The sequence below is a fragment of the Podarcis gaigeae genome, assembly GCF_964106915.1.
Source record: "Podarcis gaigeae genome assembly, chromosome: 16".
Taxonomy (NCBI): domain Eukaryota; kingdom Metazoa; phylum Chordata; class Lepidosauria; order Squamata; family Lacertidae; genus Podarcis; species Podarcis gaigeae.
Window position 1 is genome coordinate 3,269,176 of NC_139693.1, and position 27,610 is coordinate 3,296,785.

Here is a 27,610-nt window from a genome sequence, read left to right on the forward strand (position 1 = left end):
GAAAAAATATATTAGCAAATCCCTATGCCCCACAAATACCCCAGAGATGCATCTTAAATAAAAGGACACATTCTACTCATGTAAAAACATGCTGATTCCCAGACCGTCCACAGGCTGGATTTAGAAGGTGATTGGGCCGGATCCGGCCCCCGGGCCTTGGTTTACCTACCCCTGATCTAGTCCAACCTTCTGCAATGCAGGAGTTTTGCTCAACATGGCGCACAAAACCACAACACTGAGATTAAGACTCTCATGCTCTACCAACTGAGCTAAGGTGTTTACACGGCCTAAGAGTGCTTTACTGTCATGACCGTAATTAAATTTATATGCCACCCTATACCTGCAGGTCTCAGGGTGGTTCACAAGATCAAATGACAATATAGAACCACAAAATACATAATCAAAATATAAGCAAACAGCCGAATAACCCCCCTCAACACCCCCACATAAAAACAGCTAAAAACAATTTTTAAAAAGAAAAGAAACACAATTAAAAAGCAGTTTGAAGCAGTAAACAGTCATATACTTTAGATCACTGGTCTTCACTGCGTAGGTCAGGACCCCTTAGTGGGTTTCTGCCTGATCCAAGGTGGATCACAGGAACACTACGGCCAGGCGGATAGATGCCAAAAAGTTAGGAAATAGGCCTCTAAATGCACGTTTGGCTTAAAAGCAGGGTCCTGAATCTGAAAAAGTGTGTATCTGAAGAAGTGTGCATGCACACGAAAGCTCATACCAAGAACTGACTCAGTTGGTCTTTAAGGTGCTACTGGAAGGAATTTTTTTTGTTTTGACTATGGCAGACCAACACGGCTACCTATCTGTAACTGAAAAAGTTGGTGATCCCTGGTTTAGAAGTATTATGTGGCCGTGTGCTATGCCTATAAGGATGCGGGAGCAAAAGGACCAGCAAATGTGGATGCTGGCGCTACAATTCCCAGCACCTTGAACTAAAATTTCCCAGTGTTATTTCGTGATCCCCATCACCAAAGAACACTGGGAATTGTAGTTCAAGGGTGCTGGAAATTGTCCCTGCATTAAATGTATGGAGACCACAGCCGAGGTGCCTGCGTCCCCCCCCCCCCAAAAAAGTATGATTTTCCAGAAAGAGGAGCGAGGGACAATTGGAATAAATAGAGATCAGTTTGAAAATGACTTTTTGTGGATAGGCTTAGGATTCAGATATGTAATGACAGGAATTAAGATGTCCAAAGCTAAAATAGAAAGAATGGAAGATGTTAAGTGATTAAGTTAATTTTATGAGGAAACTGTTAAAATGATGCACATTGAAATTCAACTAGGGGGATTTGAGGAAGTCACTTAACAAGGTTACTAAGATTGGTTTAATTGCGGTTGAGATTTATGTTTGTTTAAAATTTTTGGAAAATCAATAAAAAAATGGGGGGGAAAAGAAAGAAAACGACTTTTTCTGGGTTTTGGAGCCTGAGACCTTTGCATCCTAGAGACCCTCGGGAGTTAACGTGACCCTACTGCAGCCAGTCCACTCCTTGCAAAAAAAAGGAGAGAAAAAATAAATTAAATATAAATATAAAGGCGCCCCTTTTCCTCGTCCGCTCCTGAAGTGGCAGAGCTCGCACCAACCAGAAGCCCGTTGCTAGGCAGACTTCCCGACCCCGCTGGCCAATCCGGTGCCGAGCCCGAGCTGTATCCGGGTGGAAAGCGAGAAAACCACGCGGCAGCCATTTGCATTAAAGAAGAGCGCCGTATCCGGGCAGACCGGAGGCGCGCGGGCCAATCAGAGAAAAAGAAAACCCCGCCGGCCCCGCCCACCCGCTCCTCTTCCCCCCGCCCCCCTCGGCTGCTAGTTTCTTTTTCCCTTTTATTTTTGCAAGGGCTCAGATGCGCCGCGTAAAACTGCAAGAGGGGTGGATCCCTTTGCAAGCGGAGTAGGAAATCCGCATTGGGGAAAAGGGGGTCCTAAAAGATCCAGGAAATATTATTAATTGGTTTTTTTTTTTGGGGGGGGGGGGAAATAATCCATTAACTCTTTGGGGCAGGGAGAAGTTTAGGTTTTGGAGCAGCGATGTTTGCAGCTGCTGAGTTTTTTCTGAGCCTCCCCTTTTTGCAAAACGCGGCCCGGATCTTAAAAAGCTGCAGGAAGAGGAATCTCAGCCTGAAATAAAAGGTAAGTTCCATTTCACCCTTTCTCCCCAAATAAATAAATTTATATATATATATATATATATATAGAGAGAGAGAGAGAGAGAGAGAGAGGGGTTGATGGGGGGGAAAGAGTTTACAATTCTGGGAGTTTTCTGGATTAAGGAAACGGATCGAATTGGGTGTGTTCAAGGGAGATCCGTTTCCAAAAAGAGAGCATGGATCAAGACAGATCCCTTAAAATGCATCTGGGCTGATGGAGGAACTTTGCAAAAAGGCGCCTGTGTTGTTGTTGTTGTTTTTCATGGCGAGTTTTTGGCTTGAGATGCATGCATTTTAGAAGCAGGGGAGCATAGCTGGCAACTTTCCCCTTTTCTTGCGAGGAATCCTATTCGGAATAAGGGAATTTCCCTTTTTTTTAAAAAAAAAAAAAAAAAAAAGGGAAAAGTTGGCAGCTATGCAGGGGAGACTCCTGAAAAATAAGGGTTTCCTTCTAAGGGTAGGGGGAAGGGGAAGAAGAGGTGGTTTGTGTGATCTCAAGCAACAAAAAAAGGTTGACCCAATCTCTCTCTCTCTCTCTCTTTGCAAAAGGAGGTTTCGGGTTTTCCCACATTCTCACTGCAGGAATTCGAATTTCCCTCCTCCTGGAATTTAAATACCTGGTGCAGCTGCTAGGAGGATCACCCGCCTCTGGGGCAGGGAGGAGATCAACTTCAGTTTCCCGCCCAAGGAATGTGTGTGTGCTTATTATGGGGTGTTTAGGTTTTAATCGGGATCCAACAGAGGGAATCCACTTGGAGTAGCAATCTTGGTGAGCAGAAAGGTACCGTCAGCCGAGACAGATTGTCTATCACTGATATATTTTGTATATTTATAAAAAGCACCCAGCAGCCCTCCACATGAGCCTGGAACCCTTTGGGGAGTTGCTAAAAAACCCAAATAATAGGTAGGGTACTGTGGCGAACAGCAGCTGTTTCATCGTCATGTCTAGATTTGCACAGCTGCTGAAAACCTGACGCGAGGATGCTTAGCCGAACTTCTGAGTCAGCTTGGCGTGGGGTGCAGGAATTTAAAATTAAAAGCCTGATCTTGAACATCTAAAATGTACGCTGAGGGGGCGGCTGGCCTTCTGTGATCAATCCAGAGCGTGAAAGGTTGATTTCAACATGTTCAGCGCTTAAAACAGTCCCCAGCTTTCTCTCCCCACACATGCCTTTCATTGGGGATGAGGGACCAACTCCCTTCTCTTGCGGGGGCCCAATTAGTGCCATTGCCTTCCGTTAAGAGTTTGGGTGTAATCCTTGACGCCTCCCTTTCCATGGAGGCGCAAGTTACAGCAACAGCCAAGGCGACATTTTTCCACCTTCGCCGCATCAAGCAGTTGGTCCCTTACCTTTCCCGCCCCGACCTGGCCACAGTGATCCATGCGACGGTCATCTCCTGGCTTGACTACTGTAATTCGCTCTACGCGGGGCTGCCCTTGAAGCTGTCCCAGAAACTCCAGCGGGTACAGAATGCTGCAGCGAGGCTCCTCACGGGGTCTCTGCCATGGGGCATATTCACCCAGTGCTTTTCAAGCTGCACTGGCTCCCGATGGAGTACAGGGTCAGATTTAAGGTGCTGCTTTTGACCTTTAAAGCCCTTCACGGCCTAGGACCCTCGTACCTACGGGACCGCCTCTCCTGGTATGCCCCACGGAGAGCCTCAAGGTCCATAAATAACAACACCCTAGAGGTCCCAGGCCCTAAGGAAGTTAGATTAGCCTCAACCAGAGGCAGGGCCTTTTCAACACTGGCTCCAGCCTGGTGGAAGGCTCTGCCTCATGAGACCAGGGCCCTGCAGGATCTGATTTCTTTCCGCAGGGCCTGTAAGACAGACTTGTTCCGCCTGGCCTTTGGCTTGGAGCCAATTTGATTCCTTCCCTCTCTTTCTTTTTTCCTTTCCTTCTCCTGCGATGAGGCTACATTTTAATATTTTAATGTTTCAATATTTTAATGTTGTATTTTAATGTTGTTTTTAAGTTGTAATCATTTAACTTACTTTTATTATTGCTTGTAAGCCGCTCTGAGCCCAGCCTTGGCTGGGGAGGGCGGGGTATAAATAAAAATTATTATTATTATGGGCACAGGTCTCTGCCCCCAAGGAGCTTACATTTGTTGGAAAACTGAGTTTAACGCATTGTTCATTGCCGCAGGTGTTTTTGTCGGCTGACCGGCAGAAATGAAGAATGAAAAAATGTTTAAAATAAATTCGTAAGATAAAAAGTAAAACATTTTTTAAATTGAAAGTATTAACTTATGTGTGTATGTCTCTTTTCCTCAGGGACCTGAAGGCGGCGTACATGTTGCTGTCTTCCTCTCTACATTTTATCGTCACAACAACCCTGTGAGGTAGGTAAGGCTTGATGTGTGCAACTGCCGGCTTCAGGGTCACACCTGAGAATCCCGGGAACTGTAGTTTGCGAAGGGTGTTTGGAGTTGTAACTCTCTGGGGAGTAAACTACAGTTCCCATGATTCTTTTGGGGCGATGTGGTTTAAATTTATGAGTCCAGATCTCTCTGCCAAAGCAGCTGGTGAGTTTCTGTTTGTTGTTAAAGGCTCAGGGGCTTTGGCAACAAAAAAGAGTTGGCGACTTAACTATGATGGGCGGTTTGACAAAGAGTCAGGCATAACTTTCAACTGAAATTACTGTTAACTTGTTTACATATTAGCAATGTACAGGGTTGTTTATGGTCAGGAGAAAGTTCCCTGCCCCAAAGAGACTACAGGTTTAAATCACCCGGGCTCTACTCTGAATATTCTGAATGTGTTGCTGCTGTCAAGAGGTGAGTGCCTTTGATCACGCACAGAGTGCCCAGATATTCATATCAGGTTGAAAAAGAGCTGGCTTTCAGGTTGATGTGGGATCTAATTATTATTATTTTTTAAAGAGAATTACAGTGGTACCTCTGGTTAAGTACAGTGGTACCTTGCAAGACGAATGCCTCGCAAGATGAAAAACACGCAAGACGAAAGAGTTTTCCGTTTTTTGAGTCGTTCCGCAAGATGAATTTCCCTATGGGCTTGCTTTGCAAGACGAAACATCTTGCGAGTTTCTTTCCTTTTTCTTAAAGCCGCGCTTCGCAAGACAAAAAAACCGCAAGACGAAGAGACTCGCGGAATGGATTAATTTCGTCTTGCGAGGCACCACTGTACTTAATTCGTTCCGGAGGTCTGTTCTTAACCCGAAACTGTTCTTAACCTGAAGCACCACTTTAGCTAATGGGGCCTCCTGCTGCTGCCGTGCCGCTGGAGCACCATTTCTGTTCTCATCCTGAAGCAAAGTTCTTAACCCGATGTACTATTTCTGGGTTAGCGGAGTCTGTAACCTGAAGCATCTGTAACCCGAGGTACCACTGTATAGGGTCACGCTTAAGGGAGCACAGACAGGAACGCATCCCACCATAATACAGCGATACCTCTGCTTGCGAACAGGATCCATCCCGGAGGCCTGTTCGCAACATGAGCAGAATGCAGCCTGCGGGTTGCAATTTGTTGCTTTTGCTCATGCACGTGACGTCATTTTGCGCGTCTGCGCGGGCGGCAAAACCCGGAAGTAATTCTTTCCGGTACTTCCGGAGGCAACCTGAAAAGCTCAACCTGAAGCAAACGTAACATGAGGTATGACTATACTGTCATACCTCGGGATACAGACGCTTCAGCTTGCGTTTTTTCGAGTTACGGACCCCCCCCCCCCGAAACCCAGAAATACCGCAACAGGTTACTTCTGGGTTTCAGCGGTTGCGCAGAAGCGCTAAATTGTGCTTTCTGCATGTGCAGAAGCGCCAAATCGTAACCCATGCGTGCGCAGATGTGGCGCTGCGGGTTGCGAACGTGCCTCCCGCACGGATCACGTTCACAACCCGTGCGTCCACTGTAATGAGAAATAGTGGGTGAGGGAGAGCAGGTTTGACGGCTTATAGTTCCGAAACATTTCAGCGCAACGGCTTGGGGCGTTGCAGCGTAGGGGAGGAAGGATTGAAGACGGTCCCTGCTGAATTTGGGGTGAAAAGGATGAGAAATGGCTGAGTTTGAGCAAGTTCACATGAGGCTGTGGCGCACTGGCAGGTGCTGTTGCGTGTTTTTCATCCATGGACTTTGCAGGGCTGCTTCCCTCCTGGAAGATGGTATTCTGTGCTTTGGAAAAAGGGGTTGTTGTTGTTTTAGGTCAAGGGTGTGCTTTGACTCCTGTTTATTATTATTTTTACTTTAAAAGCTTCTTTTTTCTCCCCCGGCCAGTGTTCAGTCAGTGGACTTGCTCGTCTTGCTGTTGCCATGGTTTCGGACCAATCTCAGCCTCCCGAAGTGGAGGAGCTCTCTGTTGCTAGGCAGGATTCTCTCACAAGGGCATGGACCTTGGAAGAGTTTGCAGTTCAGGTGAAGGTTAGAAGGAGGTGTGAAAGGAGCTGCGGAGAAGAAATAATATCTCCGGGGAGATGAGTCTGAATTTGTTTCAGAGGCGTTGGGGGTGGGAAGAAGAAGAGGAATCTTCTCTGAGGTCCACAGGATGGATGGAAGACGGGCAGCTTTTGAAAGCATGGAAGAAACTGCAGAACTCACTGCCACTGGGGGAAGTGAGGACCGCCAGCTTGGGTGCCTTGAAAAGAGGATGGGACAAATTCAGGAGTGATCGTGTTGCTGGGTGCTTGCTTTTTCAGCCGAATTTCCTCTTTTCTTCTTGCAACCTCTAAAGGTTATTTTTATATATATAACGATTTTTATTGTTTTTTCAGTTTATACATCTCAAAATAAACATTTTACATGTAACAATTGACTTCCCTCCTTCCCCTTCCATGGTTTATTTTACTTATTTAACTTTCCTACATATTTTACTATAACCAATCTATTCGTTTCTCCATTTTATATCCTTCAAATATTTATCATACTGTTGAGTTTATCTAAACTCTACCAGCTTTTTCAGTTGTAAAAATTTATTTTCTAAGTATTCAGCACTTCTCTTCGAATGAAGATTCTTCTTGCTCTCTTGTTCTGTAAATTAAACCGGCTTCCTCTGCAAATTCTACCATCTTAATTTGCCAATCTTCCTAACGAGGGATCTCACTCCCTTTCGATCTTTGGGCTAGCAAAATTCGAGCCGCTGTGGTTGCGTACATAAATAACTTTTTCTGACAACTGGGATCTTCAGACTGAGCTATTCCTAACAAAAAAGCCTCAGGTTTTTTAGGGGGGGATTGTTGTTTTAAACATGTTTTTTAACTCATTGTATGTCATTTCCCAATAGTCTTCAAACTTTTTCCATGTCTACCATATGTGAAAAAATGTTCCTTCCGTTTCTCTGCATTTCCAACGCAGATCTGATCCTACTTTGTACATCTTAACCAACCTAGTTGTGGTTAAATACCATCTGTGTATCGTTTTCATATAATTCTCTTTCAAAGTATAACATGCAGTAAATTTTGAAACCTTCTTTCAGAGTTTCTCCCAGAGGTTTAGGTCTATGTTATGCCCTATATCCATTGCCTAGTGTGTCACTGAAACTTTGACTAACTCATCTTTTGTTTCCCAGTCTAATAATAAGCTATACATTTCTGACAATATTTTATCCTTATTCCATAATAGTTCTCTTTCAAATTCTGAGCTTTGATCCGGAAACTCATTTTAAAAAATCTAATTTAAACGTGTCATATATTTGACGATACTGTAACCGATCCGTAATTTGGCTCCTTACTTCTTCCATTGGGGCAACCTCAGAAGGTTAGGCTTGCCAACTGACTGGGAAATCCCCAGAGAGACCTGCTCCTGCGCCTTTTAGCATCCATACAACATGCAGAAATCGGCTCTGCTCAGAAAGACACCCGTTAAGATAAACGGACACGACTAACATAGGTTTGGGGATTTGGGTGGCGCTGTGGGTTAAACCACAGAGCCTAGGACTTGCCGATCAGAAGGCCGGCGGTTCGAATCCCCGCCACGGGGTGCGCTCCCGTTGCTCGGTCCCTGCTCCTGCCCACCTAGCAATTTGAAAACACACCAGTGCAAGTAGATAAATAGGTACCACTCCGGCGGGAAGGTAAAGGGCGTTTCCGTGCGCTGCTCTGGTTTGCCAGAAGCGGCTTAGTCCTGCTGGCCACATGACCCGGAAGCTGTACGCCGGCTCCCTCGGCCAGTAAAGCGAGATGAGCACCGCAACCCCAGAGTCAGTCACGACTGGACCTAATGGTCAGGGGTCCCTTTACCCTTTACCTTTACTAACATTGTTGTTGTTGTTGTTGTTTAGTCGTTTAGTTGTGTCCACCTCTTTGTGACCCCCTGGACCAGAGCACGCCAGGCACTCCTGTCTTCCACTGCCTCCCACAGTTTGGTCAAACTCATGCTGGTAGCTTCGAGAACACTGTCCCACCATCTCATCCTCTGTCGTCCCCTTCTCCTTGCGCCCTCCATCTTTCCCAACATCAGGGTCTTTTCCAGGGAGTCTTCTCTTCTCATGAGGTGGCCGAAGTCTTGGAGCCTCAGCTTCAGGATCTGTCCTTCCAGTGAGCACTCAGGGCTGGTTTCCTTCAGAATGGAGAGGTTTGATCTTCTTGCAGTCCATGGGACTCTCCAGAGTCTCCTCCAGCACCAGAATTCAAAAGCATCCATTCTTCGGCGATCAGCCTTCTTGATGGTCCAGCTCTCACTTTACTAAGATAGGTCTATCGAATTTCGAATGGTTGTCCTCTGAGTAGGGACATCAATCCAGGGGCTGCCCCTATCACTCCAAAGAAGTCCAGTTCAATTTCCATTTCTGCAAAGACCAGAATTTACACGCCGTGATTTACCAGTTGCCGTTTGAACACACCAGATAGTCAATCCGAGCAAATGAGGCTGCGAGATCCGACCAGAGCGTTGTATCCCATTCAGTTCTGCTCCCAGCAGAGGCATCGAAATAAATGAACTTAAGTTACTGTTCATTTCAGTGGGTCTACTCTTTTTTTTTTTTTATAATAATTTTTATTAAGGTTTTCCAAATTAAAACAAATCAAAACAAATTAAATCCAATCTATAAACTTTTTGCCAATAACTAGGACTTCCCCTCCCTACCCCCTCTTGTGTTCCAAATCTTCCAAATAAGCAATTAAATTCAACAAGTTCTTATCCCCAAATTACACTCTTCATCAATAACCCAATTTATCCAAATTCCCATCCCCTAAAATCGATCTATACCCTTCCACGAGTTTCCCCCTTTCAAACATAGTACAGATAGAAATAAGATAAATATGAATAATAATTCTACAGCCTTTGGATTCCAATTTTCCCTCCCCTCTTTCCCCTTTGCGTTTCACCTATCCCTCCACTTCTAATATCTTCCTGGAGTTCCCACATTACACTATGTCCCTCAGGTTCTTTGCCAGTCTTTAATTACGGATGACCAATCATAGAAGGAGTCTATCAGATAAGGGCCCATTTCTTCTATCCAGGTTTTTATATCCAGGAGTAAAAACTCCAATTTTGTATCCATAAGCTTGTCAAACCTGAATATCCCAAATGTTCCCCCAGTTCTGTCCAGTTCTTGTTATTTCCTTGTTCTTGTCAATCATTCTCCTCCTTTTTATTTCTCTGTTCTCCCACAGAAATGTTCTTTTTCCAAAAGTTTCTAGTGTCTCTGCAGAGGCTTGTTATTCATGAAGCAAAGCATTGCATCATGTTCCTTTCATTTTCCAACAAATAGTTCCATTGTTTCCCGTAGTGTGTAGACCTCTGTAGACAAAATAATGTTCCATTCCTGCAGTTTCCCAGGAGATTAAAAGTTCCATTCAACTGTTCAAGTTTCCTGTAAAAAACACATGCAATATCCCTCGGCTCCTCTAGGTGGATTGCAGTAACAAAGTTCCCTTCCAGAATCACATCCACCAGACCAAGTAGCTTGTTGACCGATATTTAAAACAGTTTATATTCAATTTATAACAAATATAACCGGCAAAGTCCTCATAACAAGGTCTCTATTTTAATCTTCCTTTTTGACAGCTCTTTGACAGCTGTCAAAACCTCCATCGCTTTTCTCCAGGCAGTTTCACGAATCGCTCCAGGGATTCGGGGGGGGGGGTTGCTTTTTTTAAAACAATTCCACTTTTCTCCTCCAGCTCAATCTTATAATTTTCCCTCGCGAAGTTGCTGATTCGGCAAGATAAGGTTACACTCGATCTTAGTTGTCCAGTCCTTTGTTTTGGCTCTTCTACAATTTAGGGGTGGGCTGACTTCCTTTTTTCCGCCTCCCCCGTTCGCTCCGAATTTTAAAAATTTATCCCCTTTTTTTTAGTCCATATTCCAATTACTCACGGGTTCTTCTTTAGAGCCGAATTTTCAATAGAAGAAGTCAGCGCTCTCCGCCGGATGGCATGCGGCTGCGCTCGGCAGGGATAGCAGAGAACTCAAAGCACCACGCTTCTCCCCGGCACCCGATCCGTAGCCTTTAAAAAGGCTCCTTCACGAGTCGGGAGAGCGCTAACGGTGCCAGCCGAGTCTCCATGTCCACGGCCTCCTCTGGCCGTGGTTTTTAAGGGTCCCCGCATCGCCGGTGCGGTAGGACCCAGCCCCTGCCAAGCCGGCTCCCTCCGGAGCTCGGAGGGAGCCCGCCATTCGGCGATGGCGCCGACCCGGAAGTCTCAGTGGGTCTACTCTTGAGTAGGACCAGCCCTGGGTGTAACACAGGATCAGGGCCGGATTTAGGTTTGATGAGGCCCTAAGCTACTGAAGGTAATGGGGCCATTTATATGTCCAGCTGTCCTTTGTCAACAGCAAATTGTCGCTGTTTTTTGTGTTGAATATACGCTATATGGTAATTGCTGGACCTATTGCTGGTATCTCAAGCCATTTGCAAGTGTTGCCCTGCAACCAGTCCATGCAGAATGTAGGCACCCTATATATAGCAAGGAGCAAACCAGTGATATTTTAGGGAGCAGGCGGGGCCCATGACTTACATCACAGGAGCCTACACAACACAAAACACTCTTGCTGTATGTAGGTTTTATTTTATTTGTTTTTTTCTCTTATATTTTGGAAATGTGCAACCAGGTGTTTTTTTTCCTTTACATTTTTTGGGGGCCCCCAAGAGAGTGGGACCCTAAGCTCTAGCTTGTTTAGCTTTTACGTAAATCCGGCACTGTGACAGGGTTGTTTTCCCCCGGGGTGGTGGGCACGCGCAATGTGCAAATGCACGCTGCCCTGGACTAAGGCGTTGGGATCCTCTTTCTCTCTCTGAACCAGGGAACCGGATGCCATGGCGGACGACAACGGACTTTATACGAAGATCGCAGAAAACGTGAGCGAAAGCTTAGAGGCGGATCCGCAGGGCATCTCCGTGGAGTCAAGTACCTTGCTACAGAAACTGAGAGGAACTATTTCGTAAGGGCGATGCTTCTTATTCCTTTCCCCTGCCTTCCTTCTCTCCCTCTTTCTTTCCTTCCTTCCCTCCTTCCTTCCTTCCTTCCTTCTTAGGCCCCCTTTGCACCAGGCATACCAGTCCCGTATTTGCAATAAATCATATATTTTAGTGTAGCAGCACTTCGGAACTCCCTGCCTATTGACCCACCTGTCCTTTTTTAGACCCTTGCTAGAAACATCTTTGCTTAGGCACAGCCTGCATCCAGACATGTAGAAAGTTGGCACGCGTTTTAATCTGGTTTCCAGCTGATTGCTGGTTTTAATTAATTCCGGATGTTTAGAAAGAGTCGTTTTAAACTGCATTTTTTTACTGGTAACGTCACTGTTTTCTTTTGTGAACCGCTTCGAGGTTTGTTTTCCAATCAGGCGGTATCTGAATTTTGTGAATGAATAAATATATATTTCCCCCCCTGAATAAGAACGGTATGTTTAAAGCAGCCCCTCTTTAAACAGTCACAGCTTCCCCCAAAGAAGTGTAGTTTGTTCAGGGTGCTGAGAGTGGGGGCGACGAGACTTCTGTTCCCCGTCACAGGCCTACCGCTCTTGGAGGGTTTTAGCGATCCATCCCTGAGCGGAACAGGGTCTCTTAACCACTCTCAGTACCCTGAACAAGCAACAGAGAGAGAGAGAGAGAGAGAGAGAGAGAGAGAGAGACCTGTTTGACTCCTGATCCACAGCTAATTCTCCCCTGACCTCCTCGCTGGCCCAAGTAGGACTAATTCAGCCAGCTAGCCCTGGGGATTTATCTAATGCTTATTAGATGGATTTCCCCTAAATTGATTTCTGTACTTTCAATTTTATTGTTATTCATGTTTTTATACTGTGTTTTTATACTGCTTTTACAATTACAGTGGTGCCTCGCAAGACGAAATTAACCCGTTCCGTGAGGCTCTTTGTATAGCGGTTTTTTCGTCTTGCGAAGCAAGCCCATTGACAGCGGATTAGCGCTACTAGCGGTTTAGCGGCTTTTAGCGATCAGCTGATAAGCGGCTTAGCGGCTTAGGAAAAGGGGGGGGGAAAGGAAAAAAAACCGCAGGAACTCGCAAGACATTTTCGTCTTGCGAAGCAAGCCCATAGGGAAATTCGTTTTGCAAAGTGCCTCCAAAACGGAAAACCCTTTCGTCTAGCTGGTTTTCCATCTTGCGAGGCGTTCGTCTTGCGGGGCACCACTGTAAGTGTTTAAAATTTGTTGTTAGCCGCCCTGAGCCCAGTTTTTGAACCAGGAAGGGCGGGGTATAAATAAAATTATTATTATTATTATTATCCTGAGGTTGCCTGCACATGTCCTAGAGCAGGCACGCCCAAACTCGGCCCTCCAGGTGTCTTGGGACTACAACTCCCACCATCCCTAGCTAACAGGACCAGTGGTGAGGGATGATGGGAACTGTAGTCCCCAAAACATCTGGCGGGCCGAGTTTGGGGGTGCCTGTCCTAGAGGGTGAAGGGAGCTGAAAAAAATCAAGAGAGTAACACGTGGTTTTCTTCTTACAGGAAGTCTGTGCAGTGCAAAATCGACTACATACTGGTGAGTGGCCGGATGGGGCACTTCAAAAGCAGCTGGGGGAAACTAAAATAACAAGCACCTGTTCATACAATATGTGGCGGATGAGTTGCGCTTTGGGTAAATATGGGCTGAGTTCTCCCTCCAGTCTCGGAGGCAGAATACCAGCTGCTGGGAACAGAGACTGGGAGAGTCGCCTTGGCGGTTTCTAAAGAGGCATCTGATAAGCATCTATGAGAATAGGATGCTGGGCAGATTCTGCCTGACGCAGCGCTTCTGGTATTCTTCTAGTGCAGTGATCATCACCTGGTCTGGACCCAAGACTGGCTGCCAGCCTGCAACCTGGACCTACGTCCACATTTTCCCCCCTTTCCGATTTATTCTTAGCAGTGCTAGCAGTGGACATCATTAATCCTAAAGCGGCGCTTACTAAAATTAGCATTACTCCTCAATGATAAGCAGCAGTTTTTACGCCTTAGCCGAAAGGCTGAGGAGCTGTTGAAAAAATGGTGGCCGCGTGGTTGGCCGGAAATCTGTATCTTGTAAGAAAAATGGTTCGTGCCTTTCACATTCCGTTTTTGCAGCATTCATGGGAATTGATAGAAAGGGTGTCTTGTCAGAAGATTGTATCCCAGCGCGCACGGCATGGGTTACTCTTTTGGTCTGGTTGAGCCTTGGCTGGAGTTGAATGTGGCAGCAATAAGATTTGCCGTGTCCTGTCCGATGTAGCCTTGCGACTCACCTGTGGGTTCCGACCGATGTTTTAGAGGGTTACTATAAGAAGCTAACTACAAAAACATAGCTAGAAGCAAGTTAGTAAAGGTAAAGGGACCCCTGACTGTTAGGTCCAGTCGTGGCCAACTCTGGGGTTGCGGCGCTCATCTCGCTTTATTGGCCGAGGGAGCTGGCGTACAGCTTCTGGGTCATGTGGCCACCATGACTAAGCCGCTTCTGGCGAACCAGAGCAGCGCACGGAAACGCCCTTTACCTTCCCGTCGGAGTGGTACCTATTTATCTACTTGCACTTTGACGTGCTTTCGAACTGCTAGGTGGGCAGAAGCAGGGACCGAGCAACGGGAGCTCAACCCGTTGCGGGGATTTGAACCGCCGACCTTCTGATCGGCAAGTCCTAGACTCTGTGGTTTAACCCACAGCGCCACCCGCGTCCCTCCAGAAGCAAGTTAGAAGCCCAAAAATAAGGAGAAAGTGGGACTTGGCATGTTCCGGAGTGGAATATGCTCAGGTCGGACCTTTAAATAAAGAATTGATGAGTGCAGGAGTTTCTGGCGAGTGTCTCTAGGTTAAAGGAATAAAATGAAGAAGAGGAATGGAGATTGGTGGGCAGATAACCTTATTTACCTGTCTTTTTTTCTGGGAAAGGAAGCTCAGGCAGTGGAAGAGGCTATTGGCAGGGCAAGGTGGCATTTAACCAGAAAGGATGCTCCGAAAAATTGGAGGGTGAAAGTCATGGGGTGGAGGGCAAACACCAGGTGTATTCCAAAGCATGTCATTGACACGATTTAGCGGTGGATCATTTACGCAGCATAAAATGAAAGCGGGAGGAAGGGTGAAACCCCCCCCTTTTTTTTTTAAAGAAATCAAGAAGAGTTTATTTAACGAATAATGGCGGAGATACATGGATTATCTGAAAAAATTACTGTAAACAATTAAATACATTAGCAGGATTAATTTAAAATCTAGCACTTAAAAGGTGTTTTTTAAAAAAATAATATTTATTAAAGTTTCAAAAAAGTTACAAAAATGAGAAAGAAGAAAAAAAATGAAAAAAAGAAAAGAAAGAAACAGAGAATACAAAATACAGAAAAATAAGAACAATTAAAAACATTTCCCTCTTTCCATGTCTTATCTTTCATTTACTTATTTCCCTGACCTCCTCACACCTCCCTTTTTTGTATTCTAGTTCAATTAAATATTCCAGCAAATCTTTCCAGCTTGGTTTTTATCCTAATAGTTTATCCTAATGTAGTATAATTTTACATTCTCGTCTTTCAGCAGTTAAAAAAACAATTTTTACCTAATCTTTTATATCATTTCTGCTAAAACCACATTACTTCATTCCAACATCCTTCTAACATTCCTGAATTTTACAATGTTTCTGTAAATAATCTTTAAATTTCTTCCAATCTTCTTCCACCAACTCTTCACCTTGGTCTCGGATTCTGCCAGTTCCATATAGTCTGGCAGAATTGGTCATCTCCATATTGGTCATCTCCAGTTCCATATAGTCCATCCGCCAGTTTCATACAGTCCATCACTTTCATCTGCCAAACCCATTCATGCTCCTAAAGGCAGGAATAATAATAATAATAATAATAATTTTTTATTTATACCCCGCCCTCCCCAGCCAAGGCCGGGCTCAGAGCGGCTTACAAGCAATAATAAAAACAAGATGAATGATTACAACTTAAAAACAAAAATAAAATACAACATTAAAATAATGGAACATTAAAATATTAAAATGTAGCCTCATCGCAGGAGGAGAAGGAAAAGAAAGGGGAAAAAAAAGAGAGGGAGGGAATCAAATTGGCTCCAAGCCAAAGGCCAGGTGGAACAACTCTGTCTTACAGGACCTGCGGAAAGAAATCAGATCCTGCAGGGCCCTGGTCTCATGAGGCAGAGCTTTCCACCAGACCGGAGCCAGTGCTGAAAAGGCCCTGCCTCTGGTTGAAGCCAGTCTAACTTCCTTAGGGCCTGGGACCACTAGGGTGTTGTTATTTATGGACCTTAAGGTTCTCCGTGGGGCATACCAGGAGAGGCAGTCCCGTAGGTACGAGGGTCCTAGGCCGTGAAGGGCTTTAAAGGTCAAAAGCAGCACCTTAAATTTAACCCTGTACTCCACCAGGAGCCATGAATGAAACATCCCACCCACTGGAAGGGACAGAATAATAGAACTGTAGAGCTGGAAGGGACTCCCTGCAATTGCAGGAATCCTGTCCCTGGGTGGGCTCGAACCACCATCCTTCTGGTTAAGGGTCAGATGTGCTAACTCATTGTGCTGCAGGGGCCACAGATAATTAAAAGCCAGAGGCCTGGTGGAAAAGAAATGCTTTTTTGCCTGGTGCCTAACGATAAGTAACGATGGTGGCGCCATAGAATCATAGAATCCTAGAGTTGGAAGAGACCACCAGGGCCATTGAGTGCAACCCCCTGCCAAGCAGGAAACACCATCAGAGCACTCCTGACATATGGTTGTCAAGCCTCTGCTTAAAGACCTCCAAAGAAGGAGACTCCACCACACTCCTTGGCAGCAAATTCCACTGTCAAACAGCTCTTACTGTCAGGAAGTTCTTCCTAATGTTTAGGTGGAATCTTCTTTCTTGTAGTTTGGAACCATTGCTCCGTGTCCGCTTCTCTGGAGCAGCAGAAAACAACCTTTCTCCCTCCTCTATGTGACATCCTTTTATATCTTTGAACATGGCTATCATATCACCCCTTAACCTCCTCTTCTCCAGGCCAGTTAAGCCTCCCTGGGGAAAATGTTTGACAAGCAGGGAGCCACCACTGAAAAGGCTCCATTCTCATGTCGCCGCCCTCCAGATCCCCCCATGGAAGGGGCACCTGGAGGGTAAGAGGGAATTCAACGCAAAAACTAAACCAAGAATGGATCACCATATTTTTCGCTCTATAAGACGCACCAGACCACAAGACGCACCTAGTTTTTGGAGGAGGAAAACAAGAAAAAAATATTCTGAATCTCAGAAGCCAGAACAGCAAGAGGGATCGCTGCGCAGTGAAAGCAGCAATCCCTCTTGCTGTTCTGGCTTCTGGGATAGCTGCGCAGCCTGCATTCACTCCATAAGACGCACACACATATTTCCCCTTACTTTTTAGGAGGGAAAAAGTAAGTCTTATAGAGCAAAAAATACAGTATATTCAAGGAGTACCTGAAAAACTACTTGTAACAGCACAAACCACCTGGCAGGTCTTGAATGACTCTTGCGTTGTAGAGACAATATATCTAAATTTAATGCGTTTTTTTCCCGTTATCAAAAAGATTTAAGAAAATGATATATTAATAAGATACTGTGTAAAATATAACAAGTGTAATTTAGGGTTTTTAGAACAATTGGAAGTCTATTTTAGGTCTTTTTAAAAAAAAATGTATTTTTAATTTTTCTGCCGTATGGGATACAAATTGTAATATAATATATTGCTGTATAATTTTGTGAAATATGTTTAATAAAGAATTCAATTAATAATAATAATGATGATGATGATGGAAGGGGCACCTGGAGAAGGGCCTCAGATGATGATTGCTGGGCCCGGGTCGGTTCCTATAGGGAGCGGAAGTCCTTGAGTTATCCAGTGCAAAGCTGTGCATTGTCGCAACAGCTGATCACAAAACATGGCTTGTGTTTACTTCTTGGCAGTTTTCATTTCCTGGTGATCTTCACGTGTCTCTCTTTCCCCACTTTTTCAACACAGCAAGATGTCCAGAGGTTTACTGACCACGCCAAGCTGTATCTCTACCTCCAACTCCCTTCTGGCCCAAGTTCAGGAGAGAAAAAGTGAGTGATCGCGGCCTTGTTTCCAAAATCTTGTTCATTTCCTGCTTTGTATATACTGGAAACGCTGTGGTGGAAAGGCAAGGAAATCAGAAAGCTGCTTTCTTTAAAATAAAATTTAAAAAAATCATCTAGGAGTCAGCAACTAGCAGCCTCCGAGCGAAACCAGCCCCATGGGAGATATAATTCTGGGCCTGCCCTCATTGCCCACCTAAACGAGTGTAGGAATGAAACTTGGAAGCAAACTATTGTAGGCAGAGGTGGACCCTACACAGCACCTTCGGGCCTCACTCTGTTGGCAGCCTGCACCCTAGAACTTAACCCATGACTAGGCAAACTAAGGCCCTGGGGCCGGATCCGGCCCAATTGCCTTCTAAATTTGGCCCGTGGACAGTCCGGGAATCAGCCTATTTTTACATGAGTAGAATGTGTGCTTTTATTTAAAATGCATCTCTGGGTTGTTGTTTTTTTTTAAAAAAATCTTTATTAATTCAAATTACACACTGAAACAAAGAATTTACAATCTCATTCTACAAAATGAAAATTAAAGAACAATTAAGAAAATACAGAAAGAAGAAAGAAGAAAAAGCAAATTTATATACAAAAAAACTTCAATCTTCCTAATTAATACTTAATTAAAGACTTAAATAAAAAAGACTGGGTTATTTGTGGGGAGTAGGAATTTATTCCTTTTTCCCCCCTTCAAAATGTAGTCCGGCCCCACAAGGTCTGAGGGACAGTGGACTGGCCCCCTGCTGAAGAAGTTTGCTGACCCCTGACTTATCCGAACCAGTGAGACTTCCAGCTAGGCCTAAAATTCAGCAAAGTGCTGCCGTGGAATTTAAAAACCAAAGGGCAGGTTTCTAGTCCTTATGGATCCGGAGGATGCAGGAATCTGTGAGGTGTAGGGCAGAGAATCCATCCTTGCAACCGCCGTTGAAATTCAAGTTGGTGGACCTCATGGTTCCCGAGGCAGGCTTTGACTGTGAGAGGGGCAGGGTTCAAAGGATGTCAGGTCTTCCCCAAGGGACGCTGTGTGCTGGGAAAAGGAAGAGGGTGCTGAATTTACACACATTTTGCCAAAACCAGGGGAAGGGGGGATTACAGTGGAACCTCGGTTTTCGAGCATCTCGGAAGCCAATCGTTTCAGTTTTTGAACACCGAAAATCTGGAAGGAAATGCTTCCGTTTTCAAATGCGTGTTTTTCAATTTTCTCTGTTGAAATTGCCTACTGCCCTTTGCGCCTTGGTTGTCGAACATTTTGGAAGTCAAACAGTCTTCTGGAGTGGATTACTGTTGACAACCGAGATACCACTGTATTGGGTTTTAGTTTTCATTATGTGGTTTGTGCTTTTATATTGTGCTTTTATGCTGTAACCACCCCGAGACCTGCAGGTATAGTACGGTATTATATTACTATTATTATTATTATTATTATTATTATTATTATTATTATTTTATTTTCCTTTCTCGGGGCCACCAGCCTGGACCTGACTTCTCTGAGCTCAGCTGAGCACATGCATGCTTGCACGTGGATCCGGAATCACCTGGAGGAATACCCAGACACCTGCTTGCCAAAACAAGATGTCTTCGATGCTTACAAGTGAGTTCTGGCTCCGAAGAGTGCGAACCAGAGCCATCTCTGTGGGGTGGGGAGGTTGCCTCCTCTTATTCTTTGGCGATCCCTCGTAGCCGAGTAAGATTGTCTTCCATAAACATGGCCTTAACAGTGAGTCTGTGACTATGGAGGCCAATTCTGGATCCACACGTTCTTCCACAGTGGGGACATTAGTTTCCAGGCGGGAGTTGATCACGGTGTGGATTTGCCAAGTGTGCCTTCCTCTTAGCACGTTTCTCCCTTGCGTCCTGAGTTCGAGTGCCTTCAAAGCCCACAACACCTTTGGTAAAGGCTGTTCTCCAACTGGAGCGCTCGCAGGCCAGTGTTTCCCAGTTGTCAGTGTTTATACTACATTTTTTTAGATTTGCCTTGAGACAGCCTTTAAACCTCTTTTGTTGACCACCAGCATTACGCTTTCCATGTTTAAGTTCAGAATAGAGGAGTTGCTTTGGAAGACGATCACGAGGCATTCACACAACATGACCAGTCCAACGAAGTTGATGTTGAAGAATCATTGCTTCAACACTGGTGATCTTTGCTTCTTCCAGTACGCTGGCATTAGTTTGCCTGTCTTCCCAAGCGATGTGTAAAATTTTTCGGAGACAACATGTAAACCATAAGCGAGGCAGTGGTGGTGTAGTGGCTAGAGTGTCAGATGTGGAGCTGGGTTCAAATCCCTGTTCGGCCACACAAAGCTCCCCGGGGGTGACTTCTCAGCCTAACCTGCCTCAAAGGGTTGTTGTGGGGATCGAACGAGGAGGGGAGGGAACCGTAAATGCCGCTTTGAGGGGAAGGGAAGAAGATGGGATCTAAACGCAACTGATAAATAAACCGCCTTTCCCTTTTGTCCTTCCCCTGGCAGGCGCTACTGCGATAACCTTTGCAGCCGCTCTCTGAGCGCGGCCAACTTCGGCAAGATCATCCGGGAAATCTTCCCGAACATCAAAGCGAGGAGGCTGGGGGGTCGCGGGCAGTCGAAATATCCTTTTTGTGTGTGTAAAAAGTCGCCAGGCGGTGTGGGCGGCAGTGAGGTCAGTGAAAGGCTGCGGCGGTCTGTCTCACGCTCCCCAAACACAGGCATGTTGGGCCCAGCTGTATGTCCCACCTTCACAAAACTGGTACCTCCAAACAAAAAACAGGTGCAGTGCAGATTCTTTCCGCCAAGGGTACCCCCAAACACCTTTGAGCCTTCCCAGGCATGAAATAAATGGATGTGTGCAATGGAAATGGAGCCTTTTGAGTTTCCTCCTTAATTCTGCCCCCCCCCCCACGTATTGCTACAGCGGGATACGGAGGAAGACTGTGGTGAACATGCCCCCCCTTCCCAGCCTGGATCTGAAAGAGACGGAGTCGGTAAGGCCCTGGTTGTTGACTCATTATTCTCTTGCGTGTGTCTGTTATTTTTTTCTTGCTGGTTCTTGTTATGTCTTTTTTGGTAAACTGTTGAGGTCTTTTGAGCAGTGTGCGAGTCTTCTGAAACACCAATGCAGTAGGCGCTCGGGTTGCGAATGTGATCCGTGCGGGAGGCATGTTCGCAACTCGCAGTGTTCACAATCCGCAGCGCATGCGCCAAAACCCGGAAGTAACCTTTTCGGGTTCGGCATGGTGCACAACCCAAAATCACACAACCCAAAGTGTCTGTAACCCGAGGTATGACTGTAAATAAAGCCTTCTGAGCTCAAGATTGGAGGCTGCGTTGTGCGATAGCGGAATGGCAGAAGCATGGAATATCTGGGCCCAAAGCGGTGCTTCAGATCCGCTTTTGACGGTATGTGGGAAAATGGTGCCTTGCGTTCCTCACTCTTCCTGTTCTTCTTTCCTCTCCTGCAGCCAGAGCGGCCAGAGGTGTTCCAGTCCTACAGCGACGAGGTGATGGAAGCAGCCTGCGCCTTGACCTGCGACTGGGCCGAGAAGATCCTCAAGCGCTCGTTCAACAACATCGTGGAGGTTGCCCAGTTCCTCATCCAGCAGCACATCATCAGCTCCCGTTCGCCCCACGTCGACCTCATCATGGCCATGGTGGTCTCAGGTGGGAGGCCCCTCCTCACGCCCGCCTCCGCCCCTGGAGAGTCCACCACCTTTCCTGGGAGTCTGTCCCACTGTCAAATGGCTCTTGCTGTCAGAAAGGTCTTCCTCATGTTTAGTCGGAAGCTCCTTCCTTGCCACTTGAAGCCACGGGTTCGAGTCCTGCCCTCGGGAGCAGGAGAAAACAAGCTCACTCCCTCTTCAGTCCTTGAGATACCGTAGATTCTGGCATATTGGGCGACTGGGCGTATAAGACGACCCCCAACTTTTGCTGTTCAATTTTAGAGTTAGAGACTTTGAGCACCGCCAGGGCAGAGCGCACACCCCTCCTCTGCCGTCGCAGCAGCAGCCCGAGGCGTTTGGGGGGCGGACGGGCCAGCGCCATGCTCAGAAGGACTTTCCGCGTCCCCTTCTGTGGGGAGGGAGGAGGAGTGATGCCAGAAGGGGTGCCTCTGCTCACTGACTCCCTCTCCTCCTTCCCAATGCGTATACCCGGCGTATAAGACGACCCCCGACACTTGGGGTGATTTTCCAGGGATAAAAAGTCGTCTTGTACGCCGGAACATACAGTATTTGAAGATGGCTTTCTTGTTGAGATAATTTAATTTGTAAATTGCCTCAGGCTTCTAGGCGGCCTGCGAGTGTAGATGAGAGTGATTCCCACGTTGGAATACAAAATAGAAACCTCTTGACTTGCGAGATAAAGCAGGTGGGGAACTTCTGGATCGTGGGCCACTCTTGGGGGTCCAATTTGGCCCCTGAGAAAGCCTCTGTCAGTTTGCAGACAACACTGAGCTAGATTGGTGACGCAGTCGAGAGCAGCTCCTGAGTTAAATCGGTCAAAACCATGAGGACTAGAATCTTGCTTTATGTTTATAGCCAGCTCAGGGGTAGCTTTGCGTGCAGAAGGTCCCTGGTGCAATCCTCTATTGGCGTCTTCAGGTAGGGCTGGGGGTGGCCCCTGCCTGAAACCCTGGAGAGCAGCTGCTGCCGGCCAGTGTAGATAATACTAAGCTCAATAGGTGGGACGCGGGTGGTGCTGTGGGTTAAACCACAGAGCCTGGGACTTGCCAATCAGAAGGTCGGCAGTTCAAATCCCCGCAATGAGGGGGTGAGCTCCCGTTGCTCGGTCCCTGCTCCTGCCCACCTAGCAGTTCGAAAGCACGTCAAAGTGCAAGTAGATAAATAGGTACTGCTCTGGCGGGAAGGTAAACGGTGTTTCCGTGCGCTGCTCTGGTTTGCCAGAAGCGGCTTAGTCCTGCTGGCCACATGACCTGGAAGCTGTATGCCTGCTCCCTCGGCCAGTAAAGCGAGATGAGCGCCGCAACCCCAGAGTCGGCCACGACTGGACCTAATGGTCAGGGGTCCCTTTACCTTTAAGCTCGATAAACCAATGGGTTGGTTCTGTATAAGACAGCTGTGTTCCTATCCCACAGTGATTTCCCCACTTTTTAAAAACTTTTTTTTTGTAACGGAGCTTTGTTCAGAGAAAGGTCTCTTGAATCTTTTCTGGTTGCAGAAATTACCGAGAACCACCGTGACAAACGGCCGCCCCAAACCATGAAGAAAAATGAGCCAGAAGGCCTGGAGAGTTCAGACAATAAACAGACCCAGGTAGTAGTAGTAACAACAACAACAACACTTATACCCCGCCCATCTGGCTGCTTTGCCCCAGCTACTCTGGGTGGCTTCCTGTATAAAAGCTTCCCTAAACAGGGCTGCCTTTAGATGTCTCTGGAAAGTCTGTGGTTGTTTATCCCTTTGACATCTGCTGGGAGGGCGTTCCACAGGGCGGGTGCCACCACCGAGAAGGCCCTCTGCCTGGTTCCCTGTAACTTGGCTTCTCGCAAGGAGGGAACCGCCAAAAGGCCCTCAGAGCTGGACCTCAGCGTCTGGGCAGAACGATGGGGGTGGAGACGCTCCTTCAGGTATACTGGGCCGAGGCCATTTAGGGCTTTAACGGTCAGCACCAACACTTTGAATTGTGCTCGGAAACGTACTGGGAACCAGTGTAGGTCTTTCAAGACCGGTGTTATGTGGTCTCAGCGGCCGCCCCCAGTCACCAGTCTAGCTGCCGCATTCTGGATTAGTTGTAGTTCCCGGGTTACCTTCAAAGGTAGCCCCACGTAGTGTGCATTGCAGTAGTCTAAGCGGGAGATAACCAGAGCATGCACCGCTCTGGTGAGACAGTCCGCAGGCAGGGAGGGTCTCATTCTGCGTACCAGATGGAGCTGGTAGACAGCTGCCCTGGACGATGTGAGCACCTCAGAAGGGCCTTTTAGTTGGACCACTCCTGCATCATGTTCCCACCGTGCCCAAAACGGCCCCTAAGGTGTTATCTGGTGCCATCTGCCTCTGGTCTGGGAAGTGCACAACACCCCACTGGAAGAAGTCTAAAGACCCAGGTGTGGTGTCAGGTGGGGCACAGAGATTCAAAAGTCAAAATTCAGCTTTATGAGGGGGAACCGCACCCCCAATTTGGGCAGGATTTTCGATTTCTGCAGCCCCATCTGTAGTTGACCCATTTTATCTCCGGCCTTGTGTCTCATCCCTGGGTTTGGGCCTGCGGTTCAGCCGAGGTCCAAAGAGCAGCTGAACCAAACGCTTCTCTCGTCCTTTCCTCTCCTCAGGCCAAAGCGGAAATCGCTGCCAAGCCCTCGGCCGCAGCTCCGCGGAGCGAGGCCAAGAAGCCGCCGGACGCCCCGGCGAAGCCCGCCAGCAGCCCGCAGATCAATGCCTTGGTGGCTCGGCTGCCGCTGCTGCTGCCCCGCGTCCAGGTCCAGCCCGGGGACAGGCTGGTGGTGTCTCCGGGGGTGGCGGCCATGCACCCGGCCCCCGCCGTCTTGGCGCCCAAGCTGACTGCCTCGGGAGGGACGGTCAAGATGGCCCTCTCCATGGGGCCGGGGCCCTCCACTCTGTTGGCCCCCACGGTGAACGGGCCGGCCGGCGTGGTCAGCCCTCCGAGCGCCGTGCCAGTCATCAACATGATGCCCGTCATCAACATGGCGGTGCCGCCCGTGGCCGAGATCCCGCTGAAGCACAAGAGCGCCTCTGCCGGCGGAGGGGTGAATGGCTGTGAGGCTCAGCGGAGCCCCCAGGACCCGCAGAGAGCCAAGCCCCCTGCCAAGCGGCCTGCGGAAGCACCCGGGGAGGCGACGGCAAAGAGGAAGCGGGGTCGGCCGCGCAAGAAGGTGGACCCCCCTTCGCTCGAGAAGAGCACCGACAAGGAGGGAGTGCCCGGCGCCGAGGAGGACTCGGATATCATCGTCGTGACTGTGGGTTACGGCGACCAGGCCGCCCGCCCGTCCTCCCGCTCAGGGTCTCGGGACGAGAGCGCGGAGGTGGAGGTGGTCCACGTCGGGAAGCCCAAGAGCCCGTTCCCCCAGGAGACGGGCGAAGAGGGCCCTTCCCGGGCCGGCAGCCTCATTGTCAGCCCTGCTCCAAAAGCCGCTGTCCTGCCCACCCAGGTGAGCGTCATCAGGGGCCGGAAGTCCGCCATGCCCGTTGTTGTGAAAGAGACAGGAAGTGACTGGAAGGAGACAGGAAGTGGCTCCAAAGAGACAGGAAGTGGCTCCAAAGAGACAGGAAGTGGCTCAGGGGAGCCCCCGCAGTTTGCTGAAGGCGCCGGAGCGCCGGGGATGGGTACCAGAATCACCGTCGCGAGGGACTGGGAGGATCCGGAGAGCGAGAGCTCCTCAGAAGGTGAACTCCAACCCACCGATCTTTCCATGCGCAAAGTTGTCCCGCCGCCCACCAAGGGTTGCTTGGAGGCCTGCGGCTTGCGGCCCTCGTCTGTAAACTTGCACAGAGTCAGTGCGGACCAGGGGAAGGCAGCAGAGATGGCGAGTCCGCCAGGGACATCGGCGCAGGCCCCCAGCCGATAACATAGCCCCACCCCTGCTCTGGTGTGCGTCTCCCAATGCCAAGCTCTCCCGCGCAAAGGCGCCCTGGTTCTGCTTGCTTTTACTAATTTAATGCACACGTGTAGGGGGGGGGATACGCGGCGATGTGAGCTTGCAAAAGCGACTTTCTGTCATGCCTCTTCCTTGGCCGCCTTGCAAGGCTATGTGGCTGAGAAGTTGCCTGACCTGGGCTCTGGCGCCACCTGCTGTTCAGCTCCCTGCTTTCTGGCCCACCAGCTGCCACCGCACACCCAAACCTTTTTCTCAAAAGCCCAAGCGGCCTAATGCGCTCTGATAAGGGGAGTGAAAAGGTCGGGAATGGAAAGGGTCTTGCGGAGGTCATTTAGGCAGGCCAGATATGGGAATGGGGGCGTATTTACGAGACACCCCCCCCCCCCACACACCGATCTCTCCCCATCACTCTCCTTGGGACTTCAAAGGGCTGGGCAGGGAGAGTACAATCCTATCCCGTTTGGAATCTCTGCACAAATCTTTCTCGATCCGAAGGGGGCGAAATAGTGTTGTGTTCTGAGTGTGGATCCTAACCCTGAAACACTCCCCCCCCCCAAAAAAAAACCCTTCTACTCTGAACTTTAGAGACAATCACCTTGCAGCCAACATCCCAAAGAGTTTTGTTGTTTTCCCCTCTCCGTTTCCAGCTCAGGGGCTTGGGGACATTGGTGGGGCAAGGGGGGTGTCCCTCCAGATGTTGCTGGACTCCCAGCAGCCAGCAAGCCTAGTGGTCAGGGAGAGCAGGAGTCGTAGCCTGGCCACAGATCAGTGGCGCCCTCGTATCCCCTAGTCTCTCTCCCAGAGAGTCCACTGACCTGGGGGCAGTTTAAAAAAAGTTAATACCCGTTTTTTCTCCTTTTTTTGTTACTCGTGTGAGTTGTTACTCGCCTCTTCCAAGTTCTCCTTTCCCGCCTCTTGTTTCCATTATAAATACTGAAGAAACCATATGCACATTAATTTTTTAAAATAAAAATAAAAATGGTTGTATATGTTTTGTTAAAAGTTATTTCATTGCCTCCGCCGCTCCGGATCTTATAAATGGTGGGTTAGTTCTACTCTTGAAACTATTGGATAGGCCTAACTTAAATCCCTTATTTTTTTGTGGGTCCATGCTGAACAGAACACAATTGTATAAAATCCTGTGCCTCTTGGATACTGGGATTAAACAAGCTGTGGCTTTTTAAACCAGGACCGAGGTTGCTGTTTTTGTTTGTCACGATATTAAGTATTTTTGTGTTTCTATTTTGCAAAGCATCCTCTGATCTTCGGATGAAAGGTGGTTTAAAAAAAATAAATCATTTTTGGTGAAGAAGACCTCAATTGCTGCTGAGAAGAAGCCTATTTAAAATGCTTTGAAAGCACCCCCTCCCCCCCCCAAAAAGACTCCTGGCAGCTGTAGTTTACCCCTCACGGAGCTACGATTCCCAACTCCCTTAAGAAACTACACTTCCCAGATTTCCTTGGGTGAGCGTTATGTGCTTAGTTCTATGTTATTATTTGGTGCAAGTTGCTTGGAGTTAGTTTCATTAAAAAAAAGAGGACTAGTAAGTTTACTAAATAATAATTTAGTAATAACCCTCTCTCGCCCTGATCTGGCCAATGTGATCCATGCAACGGTCACCTCCAGACTTGATTACTGTAACTCACTCTACGTGGGGCTGCCCTTGAGACTGACCCAGAAATTCCCGCGGGTGCAGAATGCCACGGTGAGACTCCTTACAGGGTCCTCGCTGCAAGATCACATTCACCCGGTGCTATACCAGCTGCACTGGCTCCCGGTGGAGTACAGGATCAGGTTTAAGGTGCTGGTTTTAACCTTTAAAGCCCTATACGGCCTAGGACCCTCGTACCTACGGGACCGCCTCTCCTAGTATGTCCCACAGAGGACCTTACGGTCTTCAAATAAAAACATCTTGGAGGTCCCAGGCCACAGGGAAGTTAGGCTGGCCTCGACTAGAGTCAGGGCCTTTTCAATACTGGCTCCGATCTGGTGGAACGCTCTGTCCCAAGAGACTAGGGCCCTGTGGGACTTGACATCTTTCCGCAGGGCCTGCAAGATGGAGCTGTTCCACCAGGCCTTTGGTCAGGGCACAGTCTGACTCCCTCCTTTGGCAATCTTCGCAGAACGCTGGCCCAGTGGTTGCCATCAATTTGATTTGAATTAATTTTATAATGAACTGATTTTAGAATCTTGTATTATCCTATTGTTGTTAGCCGCCCTGAGCCCAGCTTCGGCTGGGGAGGGGGGGGATATAAATAATAATAATAATTATTATTTATTATTATTAAATGATGCCCATGCAGCTTTAACCTGGGGAACCTTCGGCCATCTGGCTGTTGACTCAACTCCCATTGGCTGGCATGCAGGCTGATATTGCCCGTTCTGACTGGCAGCGACTCCCCCTGTTAAACAACAGCGTGATCTTCTGTAACTGGGAGATCCCAACTGGTTTTGGCAATACTGTAGGGCTGCCGTATGTCTTGA

General features: G+C 47.7%; 1 protein-coding gene across 5 annotated transcripts; it reads left to right on the top strand.

The window, feature by feature from the left end:
• The first annotated feature begins 1,829 nt into the window (after positions 1–1,829).
• On the top strand, positions 1,830–26,127 carry RFX5 (regulatory factor X5). 5 transcript variants are annotated; one of them, XM_083715675.1, is made up of 12 exons: positions 1,832–2,146; positions 2,713–2,932; positions 4,444–4,511; positions 11,365–11,502; positions 13,033–13,066; positions 17,489–17,571; positions 19,052–19,171; positions 20,049–20,165; positions 20,458–20,539; positions 21,017–21,215; positions 22,731–22,825; positions 23,842–26,127. In XM_083715675.1, exons 4-12 carry the CDS (start codon positions 11,378–11,380, stop codon positions 25,093–25,095), a joined length of 2,109 nt encoding a protein of 702 aa, XP_083571801.1. In that variant the 5' UTR covers positions 1,832–2,146; positions 2,713–2,932; positions 4,444–4,511; positions 11,365–11,377; the 3' UTR covers positions 25,096–26,127. The 5 variants fall into 5 exon arrangements, with proteins under 5 accessions (XP_083571800.1, XP_083571801.1, XP_083571804.1 ...); XM_083715678.1 differs by having other exon boundaries at positions 1,844–2,146; positions 2,746–2,932; positions 4,444–4,515; XM_083715676.1 differs by having other exon boundaries at positions 1,844–2,146; positions 2,746–2,932.
• The last annotated feature ends 1,483 nt before the right edge of the window (positions 26,128–27,610 follow it).

Bases quoted from the DNA above. Each gene is read 5' to 3' on its own strand.
- RFX5 (XM_083715674.1), top strand. From the start codon at position 11,378: ATGGCGGACGACAACGGACTTTATACGAAGATCGCAGAAAACGTGAGC. The intron at 19,172-20,048 runs GTGAGTTCTGGC...TTCCCCTGGCAG, and splicing joins GATGTCTTCGATGCTTACAA to GCGCTACTGCGATAACCTTT. The intron at 22,826-23,841 runs GTAGTAGTAGTA...TCCTCTCCTCAG, and splicing joins CAGACAATAAACAGACCCAG to GCCAAAGCGGAAATCGCTGC.